Source organism: Podarcis bocagei, assembly GCF_964188305.1.
Source record: "Podarcis bocagei genome assembly, chromosome: 13".
Classification (NCBI taxonomy): domain Eukaryota; kingdom Metazoa; phylum Chordata; class Lepidosauria; order Squamata; family Lacertidae; genus Podarcis; species Podarcis bocagei.
In genome coordinates this window covers 5,362,532-5,385,603 of record NC_138138.1, presented here as the reverse complement: position 1 = coordinate 5,385,603, position 23,072 = coordinate 5,362,532, and the positions used below count along the sequence as shown (strand labels likewise).

At 40.9% G+C, this 23,072-nt stretch overlaps 1 protein-coding gene across 1 annotated transcript in view; it reads left to right on the top strand.

Moving 5' to 3' along the window:
- The window catches only part of ERP44 (endoplasmic reticulum protein 44), a 32,808-nt gene extending 10,009 nt beyond the window's left edge, over window positions 1-22,799 (top strand). The window contains exons 2-12 of the mRNA XM_081166691.1: window positions 2,590-2,662; window positions 3,494-3,533; window positions 3,923-4,038; window positions 10,691-10,875; window positions 11,640-11,755; window positions 12,182-12,239; window positions 13,548-13,664; window positions 15,589-15,700; window positions 17,220-17,361; window positions 19,835-19,937; window positions 22,287-22,799. Coding sequence (XP_081022817.1) covers window positions 2,590-2,662; window positions 3,494-3,533; window positions 3,923-4,038; window positions 10,691-10,875; window positions 11,640-11,755; window positions 12,182-12,239; window positions 13,548-13,664; window positions 15,589-15,700; window positions 17,220-17,361; window positions 19,835-19,937; window positions 22,287-22,388 — 1,164 coding nt within the window. The 3' untranslated portion in view covers window positions 22,389-22,799. The remainder of the gene's footprint in view (window positions 1-2,589; window positions 2,663-3,493; window positions 3,534-3,922; window positions 4,039-10,690; window positions 10,876-11,639; window positions 11,756-12,181; window positions 12,240-13,547; window positions 13,665-15,588; window positions 15,701-17,219; window positions 17,362-19,834; window positions 19,938-22,286) is intronic.
- Window positions 22,800-23,072: the final 273 nt, after the last annotated feature.

The window sequence follows — 23,072 nt, the reverse complement described above, 5'->3', positions numbered from 1 at the left end:
ACCAGTCAGATCAGTCGGAAATTCCCTCAGAGCCGTCTGGAAACCCATTGAATCCATCTGCCCGCGAGGGTGGGCCATCCTAATAGGTCCCCCACCTCTTCAGAGGGGGTATAGTTCCCAAGTATACAGCCTGGACCTTCGGGCAAAGTTATTTCAAGGGATAACCTGAGTCTGTCTGTCCATTTTAGGAAACGCTTTTTTTGCATGCCACTAATTTCTGAGGTGCAGTTGATGGTTTTTCTGTAGTGGGCTCAGAGGACTTTTTCTGTGGTGGTACCCATGATGTGGAATCCTCTGCCATGTGAAGTCAGATTATATACTTTTCCAGCAAGCCTTGGGTTTTCTTGCTACTTAGATTTCTCTCTTCGACTATAGCTTCTCTAGCATTTTATTGCTGCTCTTGTGTATTTTTTTATATTGCAAGTGCTGTTTCACATTATTGCTGATCATGAAATGTTTATACTACTAGCTGCTTCGGGTATTTGAACTGGAGAGAGAAAGTCACTTTAAAGAAAATAAACTAGTTTGTGTGGGATTTTAAGTGCACCTTGTTAAGCATGTAGCAGAATTACCTTTTTTTTTGCAGAAAAGAGCTAATGCAAGAGAAAGTGTTGTAATCCTGTTTAGTCAAGGCTAAACCACAAACGAAGTTCTAGCTAGGATTTGCTAATGAAAACTACTGAAATATATTTAGCAATTTGGCCTGCTTAATGAAAGGAAACCTAACAATGTGTATTGCCTTGACTATCAAAAGAAATGCATTTTTAGGTAAAGAGAAATGTCATTGGTTATTGCAGAACAAAAGTTTAAGTTGTTCCAGTATTCAGGACATAGAAACATTTGTGATACTGCAGAATTGTTCTGTATGCCCACTGCATTAACCTTTGATTATCAGATGAATTTGATGTCTCGTTTAACCTTAATTAAGCACACTTCCCCATTCTGTATTTCAGCAGTATGTCTTTTTAGTTTTTCTAATAAATCTTGTTCAGACTGCAAGCTGCAGTTAATACCTTGCACCATAAATTAGTTGTCTGTCCTCTACAGTACTGTACTTAAATTTCCCTTTCACTTAAATTGCTAGTAGTCTTAGAGTAAATTCAGCAGTAAAAGGGATATCAAGATTAAAATGAGAAAAAGAAGCTATGGATGGATTATAATATGCAGCAGCAATTGATATTTGGAGGAAACCATGGAAGGGTGGAACTGTATTGAACTGTAGTGTTGAAAAAAATACAAATAATTTATTGGGGTTTTTTTAATCGTCTCAGTAGTTTTGCTGAATTTCTGCAATTTTCATCCAGTGCCAGGCGTGGGTGGGTGGGTGGGTGGGTTTAATGTAGGAAATTCTAAAACTTTTCATTTCATTCTTAACCAAAATGTTTTAATACATTGTTTGGCATTTGCTTTATTGGAAATGATACCTTCTTGACCTCCTGTGCTTCCATTTCCTTTTTCTTTCATTAGGTAGATCCAGCAAAATATTTAAACTATTTAATATTTAAATATTAAAAATATTTAAATCCTATGCTTTTGGGAAGGGACGCGGGTGGCACTGTGGGTTAAACCACAGAGCCTAGGGCTTGCCGATAAGCGGCAGTTTGAATCCCCGTGATGGGGTGAGCTCCCATTGCTCAGTCCCCGCTCACGCCCACCTAGCAGTTCGAAAGCACATCAAAGTGCAAGTAGATAAATAGGTACCGCTCTGGCGGGAAGGTAAACGGCGTTTTCATGCGCTGGCCGCATGACCCGGAAGCTGTACGCCAGCTTCCTCGGCCAATAAAGCGAGATGAGCGCCGCAACCCCAGAGTCATCTGCAACAGAACCTAATGGTCAGGGGTCCCTTTACCTTTACCTTTATGCTTTTGGGCGTGTTTTAATTTTATTGAATTAGCATAATACCTATTTTGACCATATCTGTGTATCTCCTATTTCCACCCTTATATTTTCCATGGTTTACTACAGTTCCTCCTTTTTTTGTAACTTATGTATTTATGTTCTTTATTAATATATTTATTCATTAAAATTTTATCCCACCCTTCCTCCCAAATGAGCCCTGGCCAGCAAACTTCAAAATGCTAAAGGAAGGCCCCACTATTTTAGTTACATTAAACCAGAAAAGAGTAACAAACATCTCCAGACATATATGTGGAGATCTTTCGCTTAACTTTAAGATTTATTTCTAAAGTAAAGCCTGGCAAGTCTTTTAAAATACATAAATGAATTGCCAGACTTAGCATTTTGCCCTTGCATATTTGCTCCTTTTCCTGGATATTAGGATGGACTTCTGTTGTGCCATCAACACTGTGGAAACTTGGATTGTGTTTCATATTTCACTGCACACATTGAAGCAGCAGTGTGGATGTTTTGCAGCAAAGAACCGTACACACATGGACCTCTACCTGGGCTGGAACCCTACAGTATCATGTAGATGTTCATGCTGAATATGTGATAGTCACCTACATGACCTGCCCTGTTCTTTTAATGCATGGAGCTCCCTTCATTATAATACAAGGAGGAGGATTTGACCAAGAAAGAATGAGATGGATAAATGTCAGATTATTTATTAAAACGTGTGTACTTTTGCAGGTGTCCTGGTTTTTTAATCCAGCAAGAAGTGAAATAACAAGCCTCGATGGTGGGAATATAGATGATACTTTAAGTAAGTATGCAAACCTTTGCCCTGTTGTTTTTATACAAATACATTTGCTTTTCTCAAGCAATATATTGTTGAATTCATTTTTGGTATGTGTTCCTTCCAGCATTCAGAGTCATAAGTAGTCTGGGGAGAACACTGAATTGCTTTAAGTATGTCTTTATGTTCAGTTTTAGTTTGTTTTGTGCATGTGTACTTTTGTTGGTTAGGACAGGATGACACCAAAAGAGAGCTAATGCAAGAATCCTAAATTGAGTGCAACAGTGACAGATAAAAATTGCTTTAAAAACTGCTTTTATCTTTGGATCTCAGTAACACTGGAGAAGCTTCATAACGCAGATCTAAAAGTAAAATCAAAGTTACACTGCAGTCCTAGGCACATACAGTATATTCAGAAGTAAGCACTGAGTTTAGTGGGGTTCACTTTCTCATCAGTATCCATAATTGCAACCCTTACTTCCCAATTATAAGTTTGGTTTTGTGTGTGAAAAGTGTGACTTTGTAATGCTAATTTTACCAGGACAGGTTCAAGGTTCTTACATTAATTTACAAGGCCACTGACAACTGGTGTCCAAATGTACGTACCTTTACAGCATAGAGCAACACATTCCAGAAGAAAGAGAGAATAAATGGGGAGGAAAGTTAGCCTAGTAATTCAGGTTTTGTAACTAAAGCTAGCTCAAACTTTGAATTCATATATGTTCAAATTCTCTCTATTGCAATTCTGGGAGCTGTAATGTCAAGATTGATTTTGTGTGTGTGTGTGCGCGCGCCTAGTTAGGCCTTGGTTTTCTGCTGTCGCAACATTTAACAATAAAATGTCATTCTTTCCTTTAGACAATGCAGATGTTGCTTTAGTGAATTTTTATGCTGATTGGTAAGTATTTCTTCTATTGGACAGTTATACCAACACAGTACTTTCAAACTTCTGCAATTGTAAGACTCAAAACAGAAATTAGACAATGTTAAATTTATTATATTTAATTAGCAAAACATACAAAATATTTTCTCAATCTGCTTTTAAACTTCTAGTAGATATATTTTATTTGTGTCTAATGTAGCCTATCTGCATGGCCAGGTGGTACTTCCCAGGAGTAGACCCTTAGAACTAGAAACTGCCTTGGGCTCCCCCGCTTGCTCCCCTCCGTGTGGGTGGGAATGACAATCCACAGTAGAATTACCGCTTCAAATGGTGCTATATATGGAATCCCCAGATATTTTATTTTCAGTAATTGGACCTTTTTTTTGTATTCTCCCTTTCAACAGGTGTCGTTTTAGTCAAATGCTGCATCCTATTTTTGAGGAAGCTTCTAATGTCATTAAAGAGGATTTCCCAGATAAGAATCAAGTTGTGTTTGCCAGAGTAGATTGTGATCAGCACTGTGAGTAATCCTTTTTCATTCAGCTGTTACCATTTTAAATGTCTTGTTGTGCAAATTCAAGTCTTGAAACCTCTTTAGAACAAGTACAAGCTTTTGCAGTGGTTTAAAAAGGATATCTAGTAAAACGAATTATAAATATATTTCAAAAGAGAGGAATTTCTACAAACCTTGTATGTAAAGGCTGCCGATAACCTGCATTATTCAACACAGTTTCCCCAAGCTTGAAATTGCATTCTCTTGCAAATATGTTTTTAAGAAAATATAATAAAATAAAATGCAGGGGTTTGTGGTATTGGGAAAAGTAGGTCTGTGTATACCTTCCCTAATCTAAAATTGGAAAGAAATATACAGAAATCTCTTTTACTTGTGAGGTGCTTTTTCAGCACGAAGGGGTCTGGTTCTCTTTTACATAGAAAAGCAGCCCTAACCCAGTGTTTGATACACGGTCATGATTCACATTTAAAAGACAATGGCTTGGATCCTAAGATAAATGGATTCTGTTCAAGGAGGTTCATTGAAGCAAAATGTCCCATTTCATTCTACACCCACCATCTTCCTTCTAGGGAGACATTTTTGGGCATCACAGATTACTGCAGCAGGAAGAAGGGGGCAGGAAACATAACATGAATTTAAGGTATCTTGCAATCCAAGCTTTCAAGTCTTGGTTTGAACATGTTTGGTTTCTATTTGGCTTCCCTTTAAATCAGGATATATTTTTTAAAACCCTTAACTTAGATTTTTTTAAAAACCCATCTATCCTCCAATACACATGAGTGTTACTCTCTGTGCATCATAATGGGTACAGTTCGTTATGCCTGATTACGCCAGTAATGGGTATGGTTGACCCAGCCACAGAACAGCAAATTGAGCCATATAATGAGCTGCCATTTAAACTGTCTCATGTCACCCTTCTGTGTTTACTGTATAGCATCACATACTATAAAGATTCTGAATTAAGTATTCTTTCCCCTTAACAGTAGACATGAGCTTTTTAATAATAAAACTCAACACCTTTGGTTTCCGAGTGTATAGTATACATTGGCTTTTAGTGGTGTTAATTGGGCAGAGGCATCATTTGCAATGCAAATAGCATTCCCCTTGTGAAACTGCAGTCTCTGTAGGAAGCAGAAGTAGCTGCTTTCACATTCTTAACCGCATTCACAGTGGTCAGGCTCTCAAATCTATCTTCTGTTTGTGCACTGGTGCTTGAGCCTACTGTGGGCCCTGGCAGCTCCAGCCTTCCAGTCTTTGAGGCCCAGCAAATTAAAAAGAATTATTGATGTCCTGCACAATGTTTGATACCTAATGACAAAATGTCATTTTACTTGCCCTCACAACCAATATAAGGATGTTCTGTTGGGAGGATGTGTAGATTCAATTCTTAAAATTCTGAAGGCATTAGTGCTTTTCTGTTTTACCATGCTTCTTAAAAGAACATAAAAGCGGGTAGTGTAGGAAATTGGGTGCTGAGACTGTGGTTGATTGGAAGGGTTTAATTGGTGAGGCTGCCTGGAAATTAAATACACTTTAATTTTTGGTTAACATGATTGTGGAGTTTTGCTGTAATACTGTGGGAAAGGGTTGTAAAAGAAAAGAATGCCTTATTATTATTATTATTATTATTATTATTATTATTATTATTATGGCATGCTGCAGATATAATGAAAGGAGTCTCTTAACAGTGATTGAACAGTCAAGAGCAGCCTACCAAATAAAGTGCTTCCTTTCCTGAATTAATATGATCTGGTTCCTGGTAACAGAAAGTTGCAGGTGTCTGCTTGAAACTGTCAGAGCCGTCTTTCCCATTGGTCTTAGTGGCTTGTTGCGCCAGGGTGCCGGCCTCTCAGGGGTGCCCTAGGGAGTGGGGGAGCTGCACGGCTTTGCCGGCAGCCTCCCCTTTCCCTGCGCGCCCACCAGCTGCGCCCCGCCAACTATATGGCTGGTGGGCATGCAGCTTTCTTCCCAAGCCTCCGCAGGAGGAGAGTGATCCCCGCAGAGGCTTAGGAGGAAAGCTGCGCGCAGCTTCCCTCCCAAGCCTCTGCATCTGCTAAAGACGCCCCTGCTCCCGGTCGTTGTTCTCCTCCTGCTTCCTGGAAAAAGGCGGTGTGCAGCCTTCCCAGGCGCCCCAACGCCAGAGAGCATGTCCACCAGTACGTTTTCCTACTAGATCGCTGCCACCACACCGGGGATCGGGGCGGTGGGGGAGGCAGAGGACATTTTCCACACCCCCTCTCTTGTTTTGGAGTTGCCGGGGGGGGGGGCACCACGGCGCCGGATATGCAAGCTCATGCACACATGTGCAGTGGTACCTCGCAAGACGAATGCCTCGCAAGACAAAAAACTCGCTAGACGAAAGGTTTTTCCGTTTTCGATTTGCCTCGCAAGACGAAATTTCCCTATGGGCTTGCTTCACAAGACGAAAACGTCTCGCGGCTTTGTTTCCTTTGTCTAAAAACAAAGACATGTTTTGTTTATAAAGTTAATTTATTTTCCCTTCAATTTTTGAACTGCTCTTTACAGTATGTGTGACTTTAAAGAGCAGTTAATAAACTGTTGTTGTACCAAATTTGGCTTTGTTTCGACTTTTTTTGACCATAGGAACGCATTAATTGATTTTCAATGCATTCCTATGGGATTTCGTGCTTCGCAAGACAAAAAATTCGCTAGACGACAAAAATTGCGGAACGAATTATTTCGTCTTGCGGGGCACCACTGTAATGGGGTTTGCTAAATGTACACCTGTAGATCCACCCTCCCCCATTATATGTTTCCAATTATTCAGTGTGCCAGCTATACCAGTTTCAGGTAGGAGTCTTTTGGAAGTCAGCAACAAGTACTTTGATGAACAACACATGTTGTTGATGAATAAAAATCATAACATTGTTTGCACTTTTATGTTTTCAATTTTAGAAGTATATTGTAGTAGCTATAATTGTGTTGACTCCACTTGTATCACATGTCAAGGTTTAATGAAATTATTTAAGATGTTCACTGTTTGACTTGTGAATTAGTTCAAACAGCATTTCATGTCTTTGCATTTTTTATACTTTTCTGAAAGATAATTTCCAAAGGCACTGCTGATGGTGTGCTAACCCTACTGTCTCTAGATGGTGGTTTTGGTAGTCTGTATACAGTTTAGGGAAATGATTCAGATGTTTGTCCATAACCTCATACACCATAAATGTCCCTCATCAAATTGTGTGCTGGCTTTGTTGCAGCAATCCTAGTTTGGATTAATCTGTTGTTTCCTGATAATATTCAAACTGAGGAGCTTTGTTTTAATGTTGGTTAGCAGACCAGGATAACATTGAACCAGAGTTGCTTAACTTAGGTATAAGAGGAAATGTTGGCTTAATGAAGCAGGATGAAGCACAGAGTGGGAGTAGGAGAGGAAGCTGCAAGGGGAAAAAACATGAATGAGGTTTAAGAAGCTGTTATTTACTATCTGAACATGGCTACTCCGAAGCCCCCTGAAGCGGGTAGGTGGGTAGGAGGCTGCAGACCAGGCGAATGTATTCAGAACTGCCTACTGTTCTTGCCATGGGATATTTGGATTCATCCTCCATTGATCTTGCAAGCTTACTTTACAAACTATCCGTTGGTATGGCGCTGTACTTCAGCTGCAATTTTTGTTTCAGATGGTTTTAACCTTTCTTGTCACAAGCTATTTTAATTGGCTGTTCACATCCCAGCAGAATATGATGGTTTAAATTATTTCTAAAATCTGGAGTAACTTGTTCTGCCTTCTACAGGGGAGCAGAATTGGTTGTTTTGCTCCTGAGTTATTAGCCTTGGTAGTGTTCAGGTCCGTGTTCACTACAATGGCTCTTGCTACCTTTGCAAGGGCAGATGGCCCAAAGGAAGCACAGGCACTAGCATTGACTGCATTCATGCAGAGGTAGCAGATAATGTTTCACATGTCCAAGGGATGCAGGTAGAGAAAGAGTGGGGAACCCTTTCCAGCCAGAAGTCTGGATCCTAAGCTACTCCAGCCCTCATAGGCCATTTTGACAGATAAGCAAGGCTTGGCTACCTCTCAGTCACCTGGTGCCAAAATGACCCTGATGTCATAGAAGCAAAAAGTAATCCCCCCCCCCTTTGTGGGAATGGCCCAAATTGAATTCAATTTAACAACACAAAGGATCTTCCTCTGCATATATAGTCAGCAGTGCAAAGAATATTTGCACTAAGTGCAAGCCCCACTTTGGATTGAAATTGGCTGCACTGTAGTCCCTAGTGGGCTACCTGTTATCAGGTTGCCAAGAAACAAATGGGAGCACATTTTAAGGCTTCCAGTTGTTTGGCATCAAGGTGTAGGACAGGTGGTGTAGTTTGAGGGAAATGACCTGATAGAAGAAGGGCCAGTGCACCTGTATCTTGAGCAGTGACCATCATATACCAGCTGTTTGCCAATTGGTGTGCTGTTTTCCCAATGAGTTTATCAGCAACTTCTCTGACATGGAACATGGTGTGACAATTCTTTTTAGGTACTCCCCAGCATGTCCACAAACGTTTGCTTTTCTGGTTTCAGAGGATGGGTTGTTGGCTTAAAGACACTACAGTCATACCTCGGGTTACAGATGCTTCAGGTTGCGCATTTTTGGGTTACAGACATGCCAAAACCCGGAAGTACCGGAACAGGTTACTTCTGGGTTTCAGTGCTCGCACATGCACAGAGGTACTGAATCGCGACCCGCACATGCGCAGACGCAGCACTGCAGGTTGCGAACGTGCTTCCTACACGGATCACGTTCAACACAAGCGTCCAATGTACTGACTTCATAAAAACTTCACTGTTAAATTGTATTAAAGCTACATGTTAAAGCTATGGGAGCTTTAATACTGGCATCAAAACCAGTGGCATTTCCATAGTATTATTTAATATAGGTACCATATTGACCAAGCACATCCTCACACATTCCCTCTTTTGTCCATGAAGTAAGATGGACATATGATGTTGAGACAAGGAGGAATATCGGTCTTCTTCTATTGTGCACCAACAGGATACCACAGTTCATCTCAAGATATGGAAGCAGAAAACGTGTATAAAGAGAACATGTGTGTATTCCCTCTCCTGCCATTGATTGCATGGACTTTATGCAAAGTATAAGGCTATCAGGCTCTGGTCCTCAGATGCCTGTGGTTTTCAGAGTTGATCAACTTTTGTCCAGGTTGAAGAATTCCTAAGTGGTTGGATCTTCTTACCTTGTTCTCTATTCCTCCACTCACAGTCTAACTGGTTACAAAATGACTGTGGATATTGAACAGGAGGACCTCTTGGAATGGAGCCCATCTGAGTAGGTGGTTCAGATAATGTAGACATCCACAGATCTTCCATAACTGTCCATAACTTGGACAGGGTTTGTTTGCTGTATAGTGTAGGTGTCAGACAGTCACCCCCCATTGCTATAGAGGTACCTCATGTATTTAGAATCATGCAAGATGGATTGGGTCAGGGTTTGATACACACACACTAAAAAGGTAGAAAGAGTTCTCCATACCAACATCGACAGCCCCTTTGCAGGGCACCCTTTTGTCAGACACTTATTCAAAGGAGCCGCCATTGTGTCTGAACCAATGAAGCATAGGTCCCCCCAATGAGATTTACTTTTGGTACTTGGAGACCCCTCTTGGATCCATCTTTATAATGGAAGTAACCTACAAGTGTCAGATTCCATCTTTTGAGGGAAACAGCTATCACTGCAGCACTAGACAGTAATACACATCTGGAGTATGTACAGGGAAGCCATTTGGGTGAACCTTACCTCATGTTAGAAATAAGTTAACTCCTTTTGTAAACTTCTAACATCTCTAGTCCCCTCTGACTTGAATAACACTTGAGTCCAATTTTCAGTTCTCTTTCCTATTTTGAGTTTAACTGTCTGATTCATATTTCTCTGGGATTGTTACTGCCATAATCACATGAAGTATTTTAAAAAACCCTATATATACAAAATTACCTTAAGAGAAGGTTTAAAGAAAATTAAAGGTAACTGAAATTAGGTATGTCAGCCTCTTAAAATGTAGGTGCAGCTAATTTAGCTAATTGGTTAAATTAGGTTAAGTGCTAAATTACTGCAGTCAAAACCCAATTAATAGTATGAGGTTCTTGAACAAGGGCAAGTTTGTGTTAAAAGTGTTTTAAAAGGTGCTCGTTTGCTAAGAAGCAAATTCTGATCAAATTCCTTAATGTGTGTACTGTACTTATTACCTCAACTACACAGTGGTCTGACTGGACATCTGAAGTGCATATTGGGAAAACATAACCTTCCTACACTTGAATTACTGGTCTAGCATTGGGGTTAAACCCTTCCCATGTTTCTGACAGTGACTACATGTCAAAACAAGGCATTTTGTTAAGGATTACTGTTTATAGTACAATATTAAGGGTTATTTATAGTACAAGGTCCCAACTACACACATTGGTATTTGGGGTCTGAAATACCCCATTAGTTAAAAGCAACCATACATAGAAAACGTTGAGATTCTGACTGACCCATATTCTGGAAGCTTGTGGTTTTAAAAGAATAAACTTTAATTACTTCTCTCATGATATTTAAAAGAAGGGGATAGCAGCATTATTGGTTAACGAATACTAACTCTATACATTTAAGTTTGCATATTTTCAAATGTTTTTTAATTACTTTTTCAGCGGACATAGCTCAAAGGTACAGGATAAGCAAATATCCAACTCTAAAATTGTTCCGGAATGGAATGATGATGAAGAGAGAATATCGGGGTCAGAGATCGGTGACAGCCATAGCAGATTATATCCGACAACAGAAAAGTAATCCTATTCGAGAAATACTCAGCTTGGAAGAAATTAAGTCTCTAGATGTGAGTGCCCCTTGCTCTGTCTGTCTGTCTCCCTTTCATTTCAGTACGTTAAATGACAATGTATAACTTAGGAAATGCATGTTCGCCACTTGGGAAGTTCTGCCTGTTTCATAGCTAGTGACAACTGTTACACAAATGCTCTATATTTGTGGTATTAAGCCACATTTGTATGTAACGCTAAACAATGGTTGACTCTTCTCTACTCTGTGTGCTCCACTCTGTTAAGAATCCTGGCTCAACATGGACAAGTCAAATGAACTCTGAATTAAATCAATTGTGGTTAGTTAAAGAAGTCAGCTTCATAACCCATGGTTCGGAGTTGCCTTGTTTAAACTGACTTAATTTAAGGGTTTTTTGACTCACAATATTTGGTTCATACTTAATGCTAAACTAGCATCCTTTGAAAAGGAAGTTGAATCCTTCTGGCTGCCTAGCAAAGCAAGGGAGAGAGGTGTGATTTTCTCAGGTTTCTTCTAGCATGTGCAAAAAGCAGTGAACCTATGACTTAACATGCAAACCAGCCCTTAGTGGCTTATTTTTTATGGCTTTCTTGATAATGTAATCGGATGTCAGATATGCTAACTTTAAACAAGTAATCCATTTTGCAACAAAGAGGGACTTTGTATTCATTATATATTCATAAACCTTTAGCGTATTCTGACACTCCATTTGGTCACAAATTGGAATCATTTCCTCCCCTTGCTCAAGGACTGAAGGTTAAATGAAAATTCGAGTTATAATGCCTCATGTGTTTTTTGTTACAGCACAGTAAAAGAAATATTATTGGATACTTTGAACACAAAGACTCTGATAATTACAAGACTTTTGAAAGAGTAGCAAATATTTTGCATGATGACTGTGTCTTCCTTGCTGCATTTGGGTAAGATTGTTGTTGTTGTTGTTAAAAAAAATACAATGATATATTTGGGTAGCTCAAATACTACTGTATTAAATGCAGAAGAGTAGCATTAATCCACTGAGACCACACATCAGTGAATACATGATTCCATAAGTTATATTTCTCTAGCATCCCTCCAGAAATCCTGCTGACAGGAATCTTAAAAACTAGGGACACTTGCTTCCGAAATCTGAATTTGAAGGTACTATCTCCTCAAAGAAGCTACCCCATGCCCCGTTTTTGTAATCTGCTCGTACTCTGCCATGGGGAAAAACTATCTGGCTTGGTTTGCAGTAGAGACTGGCATACTAACTGTAAATCTGCTCCTTGCCCTGTATTTTGTAAGTGTACTTAACCTTGAGTGTACTTAACCTTAATAAGAAGATAAATTGTAACTACCTGTCTTAGGTCTGTTTCCAAACCAGAACGATTTAGTGGGGACAACGTGATCTATAAGCCACCTGGGGTGAGTTTAAATATTTTTCTATCCCTTATCCTTATATTTGATAAAGTAGCTAGCCCAAATCATGTAGTCCTCATATTAGATTTGGTGCTTCCTGCCAATTGGAGCATGTTAAAGTTGCCGTTTTCTAGTGAATTCAGCTAGAGGTGTTTGGGATTTTTTACCACCTGATTGTGGAGATGCCCAAGATTGAAACAGGCAATTAATATCTACTCACCCAACAATATGCACATAGATATGACACCAAATATATGGTAGGCACGTCTGGTAATGGTGTTCCACAAGTTGCTTGCAACACACCTATTCATCCGCACATTCCTGAGCACTAGTTTTTAGTTCTAGCTCTATTGTAAATTCTATGGTAATGGTGTTTGTTTAGTATTTTACTGTTTTATTGTGCCAGTTTTTAATCCTATAAACTGCTTTGTTTTGATTGGAAGCTGTTGTATAAATGTTTAGATAAATGAGATAAATAGATCTAAGTTATTGATTGTCTAGGTGTTTTAGAAATCTAGCAGTTGAAACTTCCAAAAAGGAAGATTGTGTAGTGATTCTGGAATTCCTCAGTAAAAAAAGAAAGCTTGGATGTGTGACAAACTTTTGACATATTAGCTACAAGCTCCACATTTTGAAGCCATTTAAAAAAAACAACAACAGTGTGTATTGCAGAAGAGATCATTCACAAATCCGACTCCTTAAATTTAACAAAAGATGTAACCATTTTTTTCCTTATAGCACTTCTGGTTTTGAAACTTGGATTTAGCATTTCAGAACTAGTGTACCCATAGCTGCCTTGGGCAGGGTGGGGGTGTCCCTTGGAACGGAATGTCATGAACAATACATACATTTTAAATTCTATAGAGAGTTAGAAAATCTTAGTAGTAAACACTGTATTATTGGTCATGGTACTATTGATGGTCCAGATCAGCCATCTATGTCTGGCACCTTTTTAAAGAGCCAAGCTTTCCCAAGTCTCAAAGATGCTTTTGAAAACAGCATCCTATTGAGAACTTACTCCCTCCTAGGTGTAGTGTCTAGGTGTTCTCTCCATGTGATCTTGCAGTATCATGCTGTTCTTTCCCATGCTCCTGCTTGATGCCGTTGGCGGCTGCTGGCAAGTAGGGTGTGAGGAACCTTGCAACATGCTGCTGCCTAGACTCTGTGGCAGGGGTAGAAGGAGCTTGCCACAGGGTGCTGTGCTCTATGGCATCTCCATCACAGAACATTACAATATGTATATTTTAACGGTGCACAATGTTCTTGTTTTTCCCCTGCTGGTGATTTGACAAAACAACAATCCCCTTTTAACAGGAAAATGCTCCAGATATGGTTTACTTGGGCTCTATGACCAATTTTGACTTGGCTTATGCATGGACTCAAGATAAATGTGTTCCACTTGTTCGTGAAATTACATTTGAGAATGGAGAGGTAAGGAGTGTCTCATTGTTCAATATTTCTAGGTATTTAAGTGAGAAACTGTGATAAACATGTTTGGGTCTCAAAAAACCACTTGTCAAATGCCCTCCATTTACTTTATGATACCATGTTTTTAGCTATAAATTCCCAAAGTCTGATATATTCTTAAGTTAGAGCAAATGATGTTTGTACAGAATTATGGCTTGTATTTGAATAGTATATACTGCATACCCTACCCATATGGTTATGTGGTGGCGGAGGAAGGGGAGTGCGGGCCGCCCCGGGTGTCATCACTGATGTTGGTGTGTGTGACAAAATAACAAAAATATGAGGGTGTTTTTTTTAATGGGCTCATGAAACTTTTTAGTTCAGTCAACAAACATAACGAAACGCAGCTGGCACTGAGCGCCACACCACGGGGACTGGCACTTACCACGGGGTCTGCAATGTGCCCAAGCCATGCGTCTCTCTTGGCAGTGACGTGGTGGCTTGCACATCTGCAGGCTCCGTGCTGCCTAAAACGGCAGCGTGGGACTTGCGTCTGTCCTCTGCCTCTCCCTCAGCCGCCCTACAGCTGAGGGGGAGGCGGCAGAGAGGCTCCATGCAGCGCCCCCTGCCCCCACCCCTGGCTGCAGGGCGCACGCGTCACGCATGGCACCCAAGCGGCTAGCTCCACCGCCGTGGTTCTGCAGATTTTTGTTGTGTTTTCTTGGTTGCAGCATAAGTAAATGTGTTAGTGTGGTGATCTAGTGTAAGAGTATACAGGAACTGAGGAGAAAAACAAGCTATTAGGTACAGGTGTCATGCTCTCCCCTCCCCCCCCCCCATTTATGTGCATCGACTCATGCATGACTGTGCTCAGAAATAAATAAATAAATCAGTTGGCCGCTCCTACCTACTGCCAAGATCCTCACTCCCTGTGCAGTGGAGCATGCTTCCATATAAACACACCAGCCCAGCCCCAGCTGCACATCAAACTCAAGGTGTGAGCAGGCAGGCAGTGTCGCCACACCCCATATGTACTTGCCCATGTGCCGCACAAGCCGTGCATCCCTGCCTCGGCCGCTGCTACCAATGCTAGGCCGCTGAGCCTCAGACAATAGAGATAGGCAGGAAGAGGGGACCAGAGAACATAGTTTGAGCTATATATAAAAATATGCCCAGTGAACAAAGCAACACATTAGAGCTTGTTGGTTTATTGAGTGGCTGGTAGGCGCTCATCCCATGTGCTGTTGTCCTGCTGGAATGGAAGGAACACCTGGAATAATTTAGGACTGAGGTGGTTAGCATGCAGAGCAGGGAGAGCACCTGAATCCAGCTTGAGGCCAAAACCTTAGCTCCCTTACCCCCACGTGGGTTACTTCTTCAAGCAGTTCTCACCTATCCAGATGGGCCCAAGTTTGGTAAATAAGTTAGTAAAAAGCACCCTGACATATCGGCCAATGTGTGCTTTTTGCTGTCTCCTGGGGTTTTGAACCAGTTGCTCATCATTGCTTTTATACTGATCCAATTATACCTTTTAACTACTGGAACAAGTAAAATTTTACTCCTCTGTTTTTAACAAATGATGGCTTTCCTTAGTTGGTCAAATGTATATACCATGAACCTGATAAAAACCTGATTCTAGCTTACACTTGGTATTTTAATTTCCCCATTAGAAGTATCTGAACTCCCAGCTCATGAAAATGTTCAGCCTTTTTTTTGTTTTGGAGACTGTTCCCATGTTAAAACAAAGATTGATTTGAAGTGTTGCAGGCTCATCTGAATAGTTATGTTTTGTACCGTGAAAGCTCTGTCCACTCTAATTTGAATACTCCTTTACATAATATGCCAAGAGTTGATAAACATGGAAGTCCTGCAGATTCAGCTGAAAATGTAAGGAAAAAGTGGTAGAAAACGGAAATCACTCTTTGCCAATTCTTCTCTCTCCACATAGGAATTGACAGAAGAGGGTCTTCCTTTTCTTATACTCTTTCATATGAAAGATGACACAGAAAGTCTAGAGAAGTTCCAGCAGGAAGTTGCACGGCAGTTAATAAGTGAAAAGGGTAGGTGTGTGTTGTTGCCTTGCACTTTGCCTTTAATTCTGTTTGTGTGTGTTGCCTTTGAATCCAGAAAACAATATTAATTGACAAATCAGAATTTATTTTTTTTGCTGTGAGTGAAAGAGATCCTCTTGAATGGGGAAGGGTAACCTGTAACCCTCCAGATGTTGTTGGACAACAGCTCCCATCATTCCTAATCCTTGGCTACGCTGAGTCCAACAGCATCTAGAGGGCCAAAGGCTCTCCAGACTTGTTCTACATCCTATCTTCATCAGTGCCCACAGTGGCAGGTTTATGTTACAACCACTCAAGTCAGTAGACTACAGTCGGTCAACTTCCACATAAACGGGTTAAGGGTCTATAAGAATATAAAGACAAAAGAAGAGCCTTTCTGGATCATACCAAAGTCTCATCCATGGCCAGCCATATGCCTATGGGAAGCCCAGAAGCAAGATCCAAGTCCAGGACATAACATTTTACTGTGCATCACCCTCTGCAAACTTTGTAGCTCTCATATGCGGTTAGGGTTATGTCCTCAGCAGCATAGGGCTGTTCTTTGCATTTTTGAAAATGGGCTTGGGGATCTTTAAAATTCATGCCTCATGTGCAGAGCTTTAAAATTCATGCCTCATGTGTAACGTGCTGCTATTAGTGGTAGCTGAATTGCCAGGGTTTGAGTCAAAATGGGGATGTGGGGAATGGAGCTACTTTAAGCAACACCTGAGGCTGCAAAACAGGTGCATGTGTGAAGGTGTTGAAAAGTGGTGAAAGCTGATGAAATGGGACATGGGATGAGCCTACTGATATCACTTCAAGGTGATATCTAACTCACACTTGCAGTAGATCAACTTAAATCAATGGACTTCAGTTACTTAAGTTACTTGGCCAACTCTTAATCTCACTAACACTGGATTCACAGTCTAAATTGACAGACCTTTTTTTAAAAAGGGGGGGGGGAGAACTGAGTTTGAAATGGAGGAGGTAAGGACAAGGCTAGAAGGAAAGGAATTGATAAATGTTTCTGACGAGTCCTTGCTTAGGATAAAGAAAGCTCACATAGAAATCTTTATTAGGGAACATTTCTTCACCATGCTTCATCCCAAATTGAGAATGGAGTTGCATTGGACATGTGTAATTATTTCTACAACTGATGGCAAAAAATGGCTGTTTACATACTTTGCAGACACTTCCAGCTGTATTCCATGGCTTCCTAATGCATTTATGCAAGTATAATATGAATGTATGCAGTAGTTTCATGTTGATTATCTACGGACACTTTGTATGGTTTCTGCTTAAGTAGAAAATTCATCACCTTTGTGGTGGCACAAGGTTAATAAATGGATGTTATAAAAAGAGTTCTTTTAAAATTGGTCTGTTGTGGGTGTCAATCACATGGAAATATCTCTACCAACACGTGGACATATCTCTACCAGTCATTATCTAAAGACCTGTTAAATATACTGTTGTTTGTTGCGACTTACATTTTTAAAAAACAAACTAAAGCTTGCTTCTGAATTTCAAGGTACGATAAACTTTTTACATGCTGATTGTGACAAGTTCAGACATCCACTCCTCCACATTCAGAAGACTCCAGCAGACTGTCCTGTTATTGCTATTGACAGTTTTAGGCACATGTATGTCTTCCCAGACTTCAGCGATGTGGCGTGAGTAGATGATTTCATTTCTCTTGGCCGTCCAGTCTTGAAAAGAGGGAAGGGGCTCGTGTGGGGAGAAGGAGAGGGTGGACAACCAATGCCTTTTTCATATTATGTAGCAGCGTGTAAAAATAAATGCTTACCCCAGTCCCACCAGCCACTCTGGGTTTGGATGTATTAGAACAACACAAAATGCAATCAGCATTCAAGGCCCCTCATCCCCAGTACAATAATTGAATGCTAAAATGTGCTGAATTTTAGAGAGCCCCCTGTGGGTATTCACACAGCTACCATGCATGCCGTTTCCCCCTTCCTGCTGTAGTTTCTCTGCACTGCTGGATTCTGCTCCACCTGGTCCCCCTGTGTTGCAGCTTTGGGCAACATACAGTGCTACAAAAGGAAGGAGGGGCTTTTGGATTCTGAAAAACAAGGGGCTTTGGATTCTGACCATTTTTTTAAGGACAAGAAAATGGTTTGTTCTGAAAGGAGCACACAGTAGATTCTCAAAGTAGCATAGGCAGGGAGTTGATGATCAGATGCTTTTGAAGAAGAAAACAAATATAAATAACTGGAGGGATACATCCCAGAGGTTGCCTCTCACAGTGATGCCATTACCCAAATCTATGGTGCAACCACCATTGGAGCACTGTGCACAGTTCTAGTTGCCTCACCTCAAAAGGGATATTGTTGTTGGAAAAGGTTCAGAAAAGGGTTGCGAAGACGATCGAGGGGATAGAACAACTCCCCCCTGAAGAAAGGTTGCTGTGTTTGGGATTTTTTATTTTAGAGACAAGACATAGCATGATAGAAGTCTATAAAAGTATGCATGGCATAGGGAAAGTGGGTAGAGAAAAGTTATCCCTTTCTGATAACACGAGAACTCACAGTGAAGCTGAATGTGGAAAGATTTGGTACAGGTAAAAGAAAGGATTTCTTCACGGAACCATAGTCATACTGTGGAATTTGCTCCCCCAGGAGACAGAGATGGCAACCAACTTGCATGGATTTAAAATAGAATTAGGCAAATTCATGGAAGAGGAGGGGGCTACCAATGGCTATTAGTTGGATGCCTATACTCTGCCTTTACTGTTGGAGGCAGCAACGCTTCCAAATACAGGAGCAGAGAAATGCTTGTGTGCTCATGTTCTGCTCCTTGGGTGCGCACTGTGAGAACAGGATTCTGGACCGCATGGGCCATTGGCCTGTTCCAGAAGGCTAGTCTTACGTTCTTATGAAGTCTCACCCTCTGACTTGAACCATGATGGGGTGCCCCTCCCCCATGGACCAAGAGGGTGCAATTCATTTGCAGGACCAGTAGCAAGGGAAGTAGAGGGTTGTTAGCCCTGCCCTTATCTTGTATATTGTCATGATAGAGACAAATGTTTTGAGCCTCCTGGTTTGGGCTCTCTTCATATTGCAGTGTTATACTACTGTGTTTCCTAGATTTCTGTATTTAGCACTTAACATACTACTGGCTTAAGCCCCTAATCTTCAGCGTTAAGACACTGACAACATACAGAACACTGGTTGCTGTATTCAAGCAGTCTTTGGTGTGGGGAAACAGTAGATGATCTCTGGAGAATGTTAAACTGATACGCCATCAGTGTTCATCTCTGGTGTCTATGCAATTACTCAAGCACTGGAGAAGCTTTCAAAGGCATTTTTGTCAATACAGCTACCTGACAGTCATTTGTATTTGTGAACTGTGCATTTGGCACCTGCTGTTCTCTGCTGTATTGTAGTAAGCAGGGGGCTGAAGGGAACATACAATGAAGTTATTGGGTTGGCCAGCTCTGTGGGAATTAATGAAGGGAATAAATGCTTGCTGTGTCCTCAGGAGCAAGGAAGAAAAAAGAGCTATTGGAGTAGTTTGCCCCAGGCCCTAGTCTAGCTCTCAAGCCAGTATTATTGACTTTAAAAAAAAAACTTTGGACATATGAAATATAATCATACATTTTTTATTTTAGATTTTGTTTAGGATTTAGCTATTTTCGAACGCAGTTTTTATATGAAAGGCTAAATGCTTTTTTCAAAGGGACAGGATGATTGTCTTTTGTAAGTCTAAATGCAAGCCTCCCATCCTTTTTATTAGCATAGAAAATACAGATTACATAGGCAAATAGGGAAAAGAATAAAGTGTGACTGGGAAAAGAAAATTAAATTGCTAGGAAAAGGAGGGAAAGCTGGATAATGGACCAAAAGTAGAACAGGTATAAACCAGCAATACTGCAGTGCTCAGTGAATTCCATATGAACTTGCTTGATACTTGTACTCTCTTTGCCAGCATTTAAACATGCTCTTAGAACTATTTTTTTATTCCAGAAGGCAATCATATTGTATTGTGAGCAGCCTTAGGTTTGATTATATCATAGAAAGGCAGAGTGCCTCTTGCCAGACCCCAGAACAAAGGTGTCGTGAGCATTCTGGATTTTGTTCAACTTTATCATTTTTATTTGTGTGGATTTTTTTGTCTTTGTTTTAGTACTCCAGGTAAACTCAAGCAATTTGTACTAGATTTGCACTCTGGGAAACTGCACAGGGAATTTCACCATGGCCCAGATCCAACTGATGTAGCACCTGGTCAGGTAAGAGCAAGCACTTTGAGGTCTGAAATTGGCAGTATTAAAGCAAGCATGAGCATTCTGTTCTCCATGGGAAGACTGTGTGGTTCAGAAGGAATTATTTTCCATTTGCGGGGGGGGGGGGGATTTTACCACATCAAAAGTGAACTTAAATTTATATATTGAATATAAGTAATTGTCATTAAAACCTAGTAATTTTTAATCCTGCACACACACACTATTTATTTAAACTACTCTTTTTTTCCTAAGGGGATCAGAAAAACAGTAAAACAATATAAACATACAGCAGTCAACACTCAGTGTCCCCAAAATACCTAGGAAGGCTAAGAAAGCCTTGATAGTGTTCTAACTGCCCTAAGCACAGTGAAGGGAGCCATACAAATTTCCCAGGAGGAGACAGTTCCAGAGACAGTGAGCCATCACAGAGAAGGCCCTCACACACATGGTCACCTTGTGAAAGGGGTTCTCTTAACATCATTGGGTCCAGCAAGATTTTTTAATAGATTGATCTACCATCTGCTTGAGGCTCCTGATAGTATTGTTCTCTGCTAAAGAGTGGCATTACCACTGCAGCAACTCACACTCCCTGTGTGTCAGCTTTGGCCAGGATGGGTCTAGGGCAGGGATGTCCCAACAGGTTGGTCGTGATCTACTGGTCGATCGCGGGGGGTCCGTGGTAGATCACAGTCAATCCCCCCCATAACAACAACAACAACAACAACAACAACAACAAAATAAAATAAAAAAGCTCAACAACTTTTGTCAATCCAATGGGTAGATCGCTGCCAGTTTTTTATAGTAGGAGTAGGAGTAGATCTCAGTCTCTTGTAAGTTGAACATCCCTGGTCTAGGGCAAAGGTAGAATTCAAGTAGAACAAAATCCATCAAAACAGGGCATCCAAATGCGAGGGTTTTGTCTACAAAGTGTATTGTAAAAGAGTTACAGCAAGAGTTACAGCAAGTTGTCCCCAGGGAATTGCCTCCACAGGGAACTTTGATCTCCTGCAATGGTTCCTCTGGACCATTCTGTGTAGATGCAGTGATGGTGGGAAGAGAACTTGGCTACCATGGAGTAGGTTCTATAGTGGGCTGGAGCCAGCTGGGGGCCTGCCAATTGCCCCCGTTTCCTTGGTCGCATCCCAACAATTGCAACAGGGAGTTCCATTAGCGTGAGCAGTTTCTGAGCTCTGGGCACAGTACTGCGCCTAAGATTTCAGATTAAAAGTGCAGAATGGAAGAAAAGGAAGACCTTTTTCTGCCTCCCCACTTCCAGCTACTCTGATGACTGGAAAAGAGACACTCTTAAGAATAGTGAGCAGGGGGGTGGGCAGGGGAAGGACTTGACCATGTGAAAAATCAACACAATATTTTTAGCTGCAGTTCATTCATTTTCAGCTTTGTATTATTATTATTATTATATTAAAAAAGAGCTCCTAGGTGGTCTGTTGTTGTGCCCATAACCTAGGTTTAAGGTGCCATTTAGCTCCTAGCTTTCATATCTCAGTTTCTAACACTGGCATGACCTGTTGCCTGGGAGGACTTGGATGAACTGGAGTTAACAACAACAACAACAACCCTATTAGCATACTTCACTCAGTAATAGTCTGGCTGACAACCCCCCGCCATACCTTCCTGCTACCTGAGGCAGCTTCTGTGGCTGAATCCCCCAAAGCAACTCCCCTTCTCCACAAACACATTAGGCTAGTCTGAAGGCAGGTGAGGCTTTCATCTTATTGCAGCTAAGTAGTTCTGCATCTAGTCGGTGTCTGGATGGATGACTGCCTAGATACCAGATGTACGCAACCTTGAGTTCCGAGGTGGAAGAAAGGCAGGACATAACTGTAATAAAATGCCAGCAGTCAATCCAGTTATAATACAGCAGAGGACAATACCAAAATCGGAGCTATCCAAACTAAACAGACATTTGCTTCAGAATAAGAGGGCCAGTGGTCAAGGTTGTGTTTAGAAGGGTGACTTGGGGAGAGTGGGTGCGCATGGGTGTCGTTTCCTGAAGACGCTTGAATGTGTTTGGGGGGGTGATCCAAGGGAGGAAACAAATATTGAGCGTGGGCAGGAGAGATGAGCTTTCTGTGAAATGGGTGCTCTGTGGGTTCGAAAGAGTGGTGTTGAGTTTTGGAGTTCAGACTCCACCTCTGCCTTGTCCTCATTTTGCTGAGCAAGTTTTTGTTTCAGTCTTGCCAGTTTCCCTTTTGGGAAATGGGTATGTGACTGACGGCAACCATTCTGTGACAGTGCCCATGACATCATCAAATTTTCAAATGGGTCCAAAATGGTTAGTGACTCCTAGTCCATATCTTCTTTATAGCATATCTGTGATTTTGTTCTTTCCAGCCACTTCAAGACATAGTAAGCAGCCCACCTGAAAGTTCATTCCAGAAGCTAGCACCCAGTGGACATAGATACACCTTATTGCGGGAAAAAGATGAACTCTGAAAGCTCGAAACCATCTCATAAGCCTTTCAAAACAGCAGCCGTGACTCCTGTGGGGTGGAAATAGGAAACCTATATTTTCATAAATTCTCTGTGTTTTTATTTTTAATCTTTTTTTTTCTTTGCTCCCTGCGGTTTGTAAATACGTTAGTGTCATTTTGGACAGCATCTTTCCAAAATTCTTATTTCATCAAACGGTTAAGTAAAACTTTTTTTAAAATCCAAATGAAGGTGTTGACATGGCCAGCAACATGCTGTTAACTTGCACTATCCCATTAACAGGACTTCTAGGTTTCCTTTGGTGTAATCTGACCGCCTTATCCTTTACTTCCACATGAACATCATTTTGTTAATTTGTTTATTGATGGGCTATTCTGGATACTTGGGAGGGAAATAAATTACAATTTTACATAATTTGTGTTGTGGTTCCTTTGTGTGTGTGTGTGTGTGTGTGTGTGTGTGTGTGTGTTTAAAGGAGTGGGAAGAGAATGGAGAAACATTCATCGGCCCTCTTACAAACTCGGCCACTGTGAAAGAGATGCTGGAAAAAAAAGAAATCAGCTATGGGATAACTGCTTTAAAATAAAATAAAAAACAGAAAGATGAGATATTTTGAGAAGTATACCTATAATAGTTATGCTTTGTAAGCATTTAGAAAATGTTTACAAGGACAAAGATGTGTTAAAC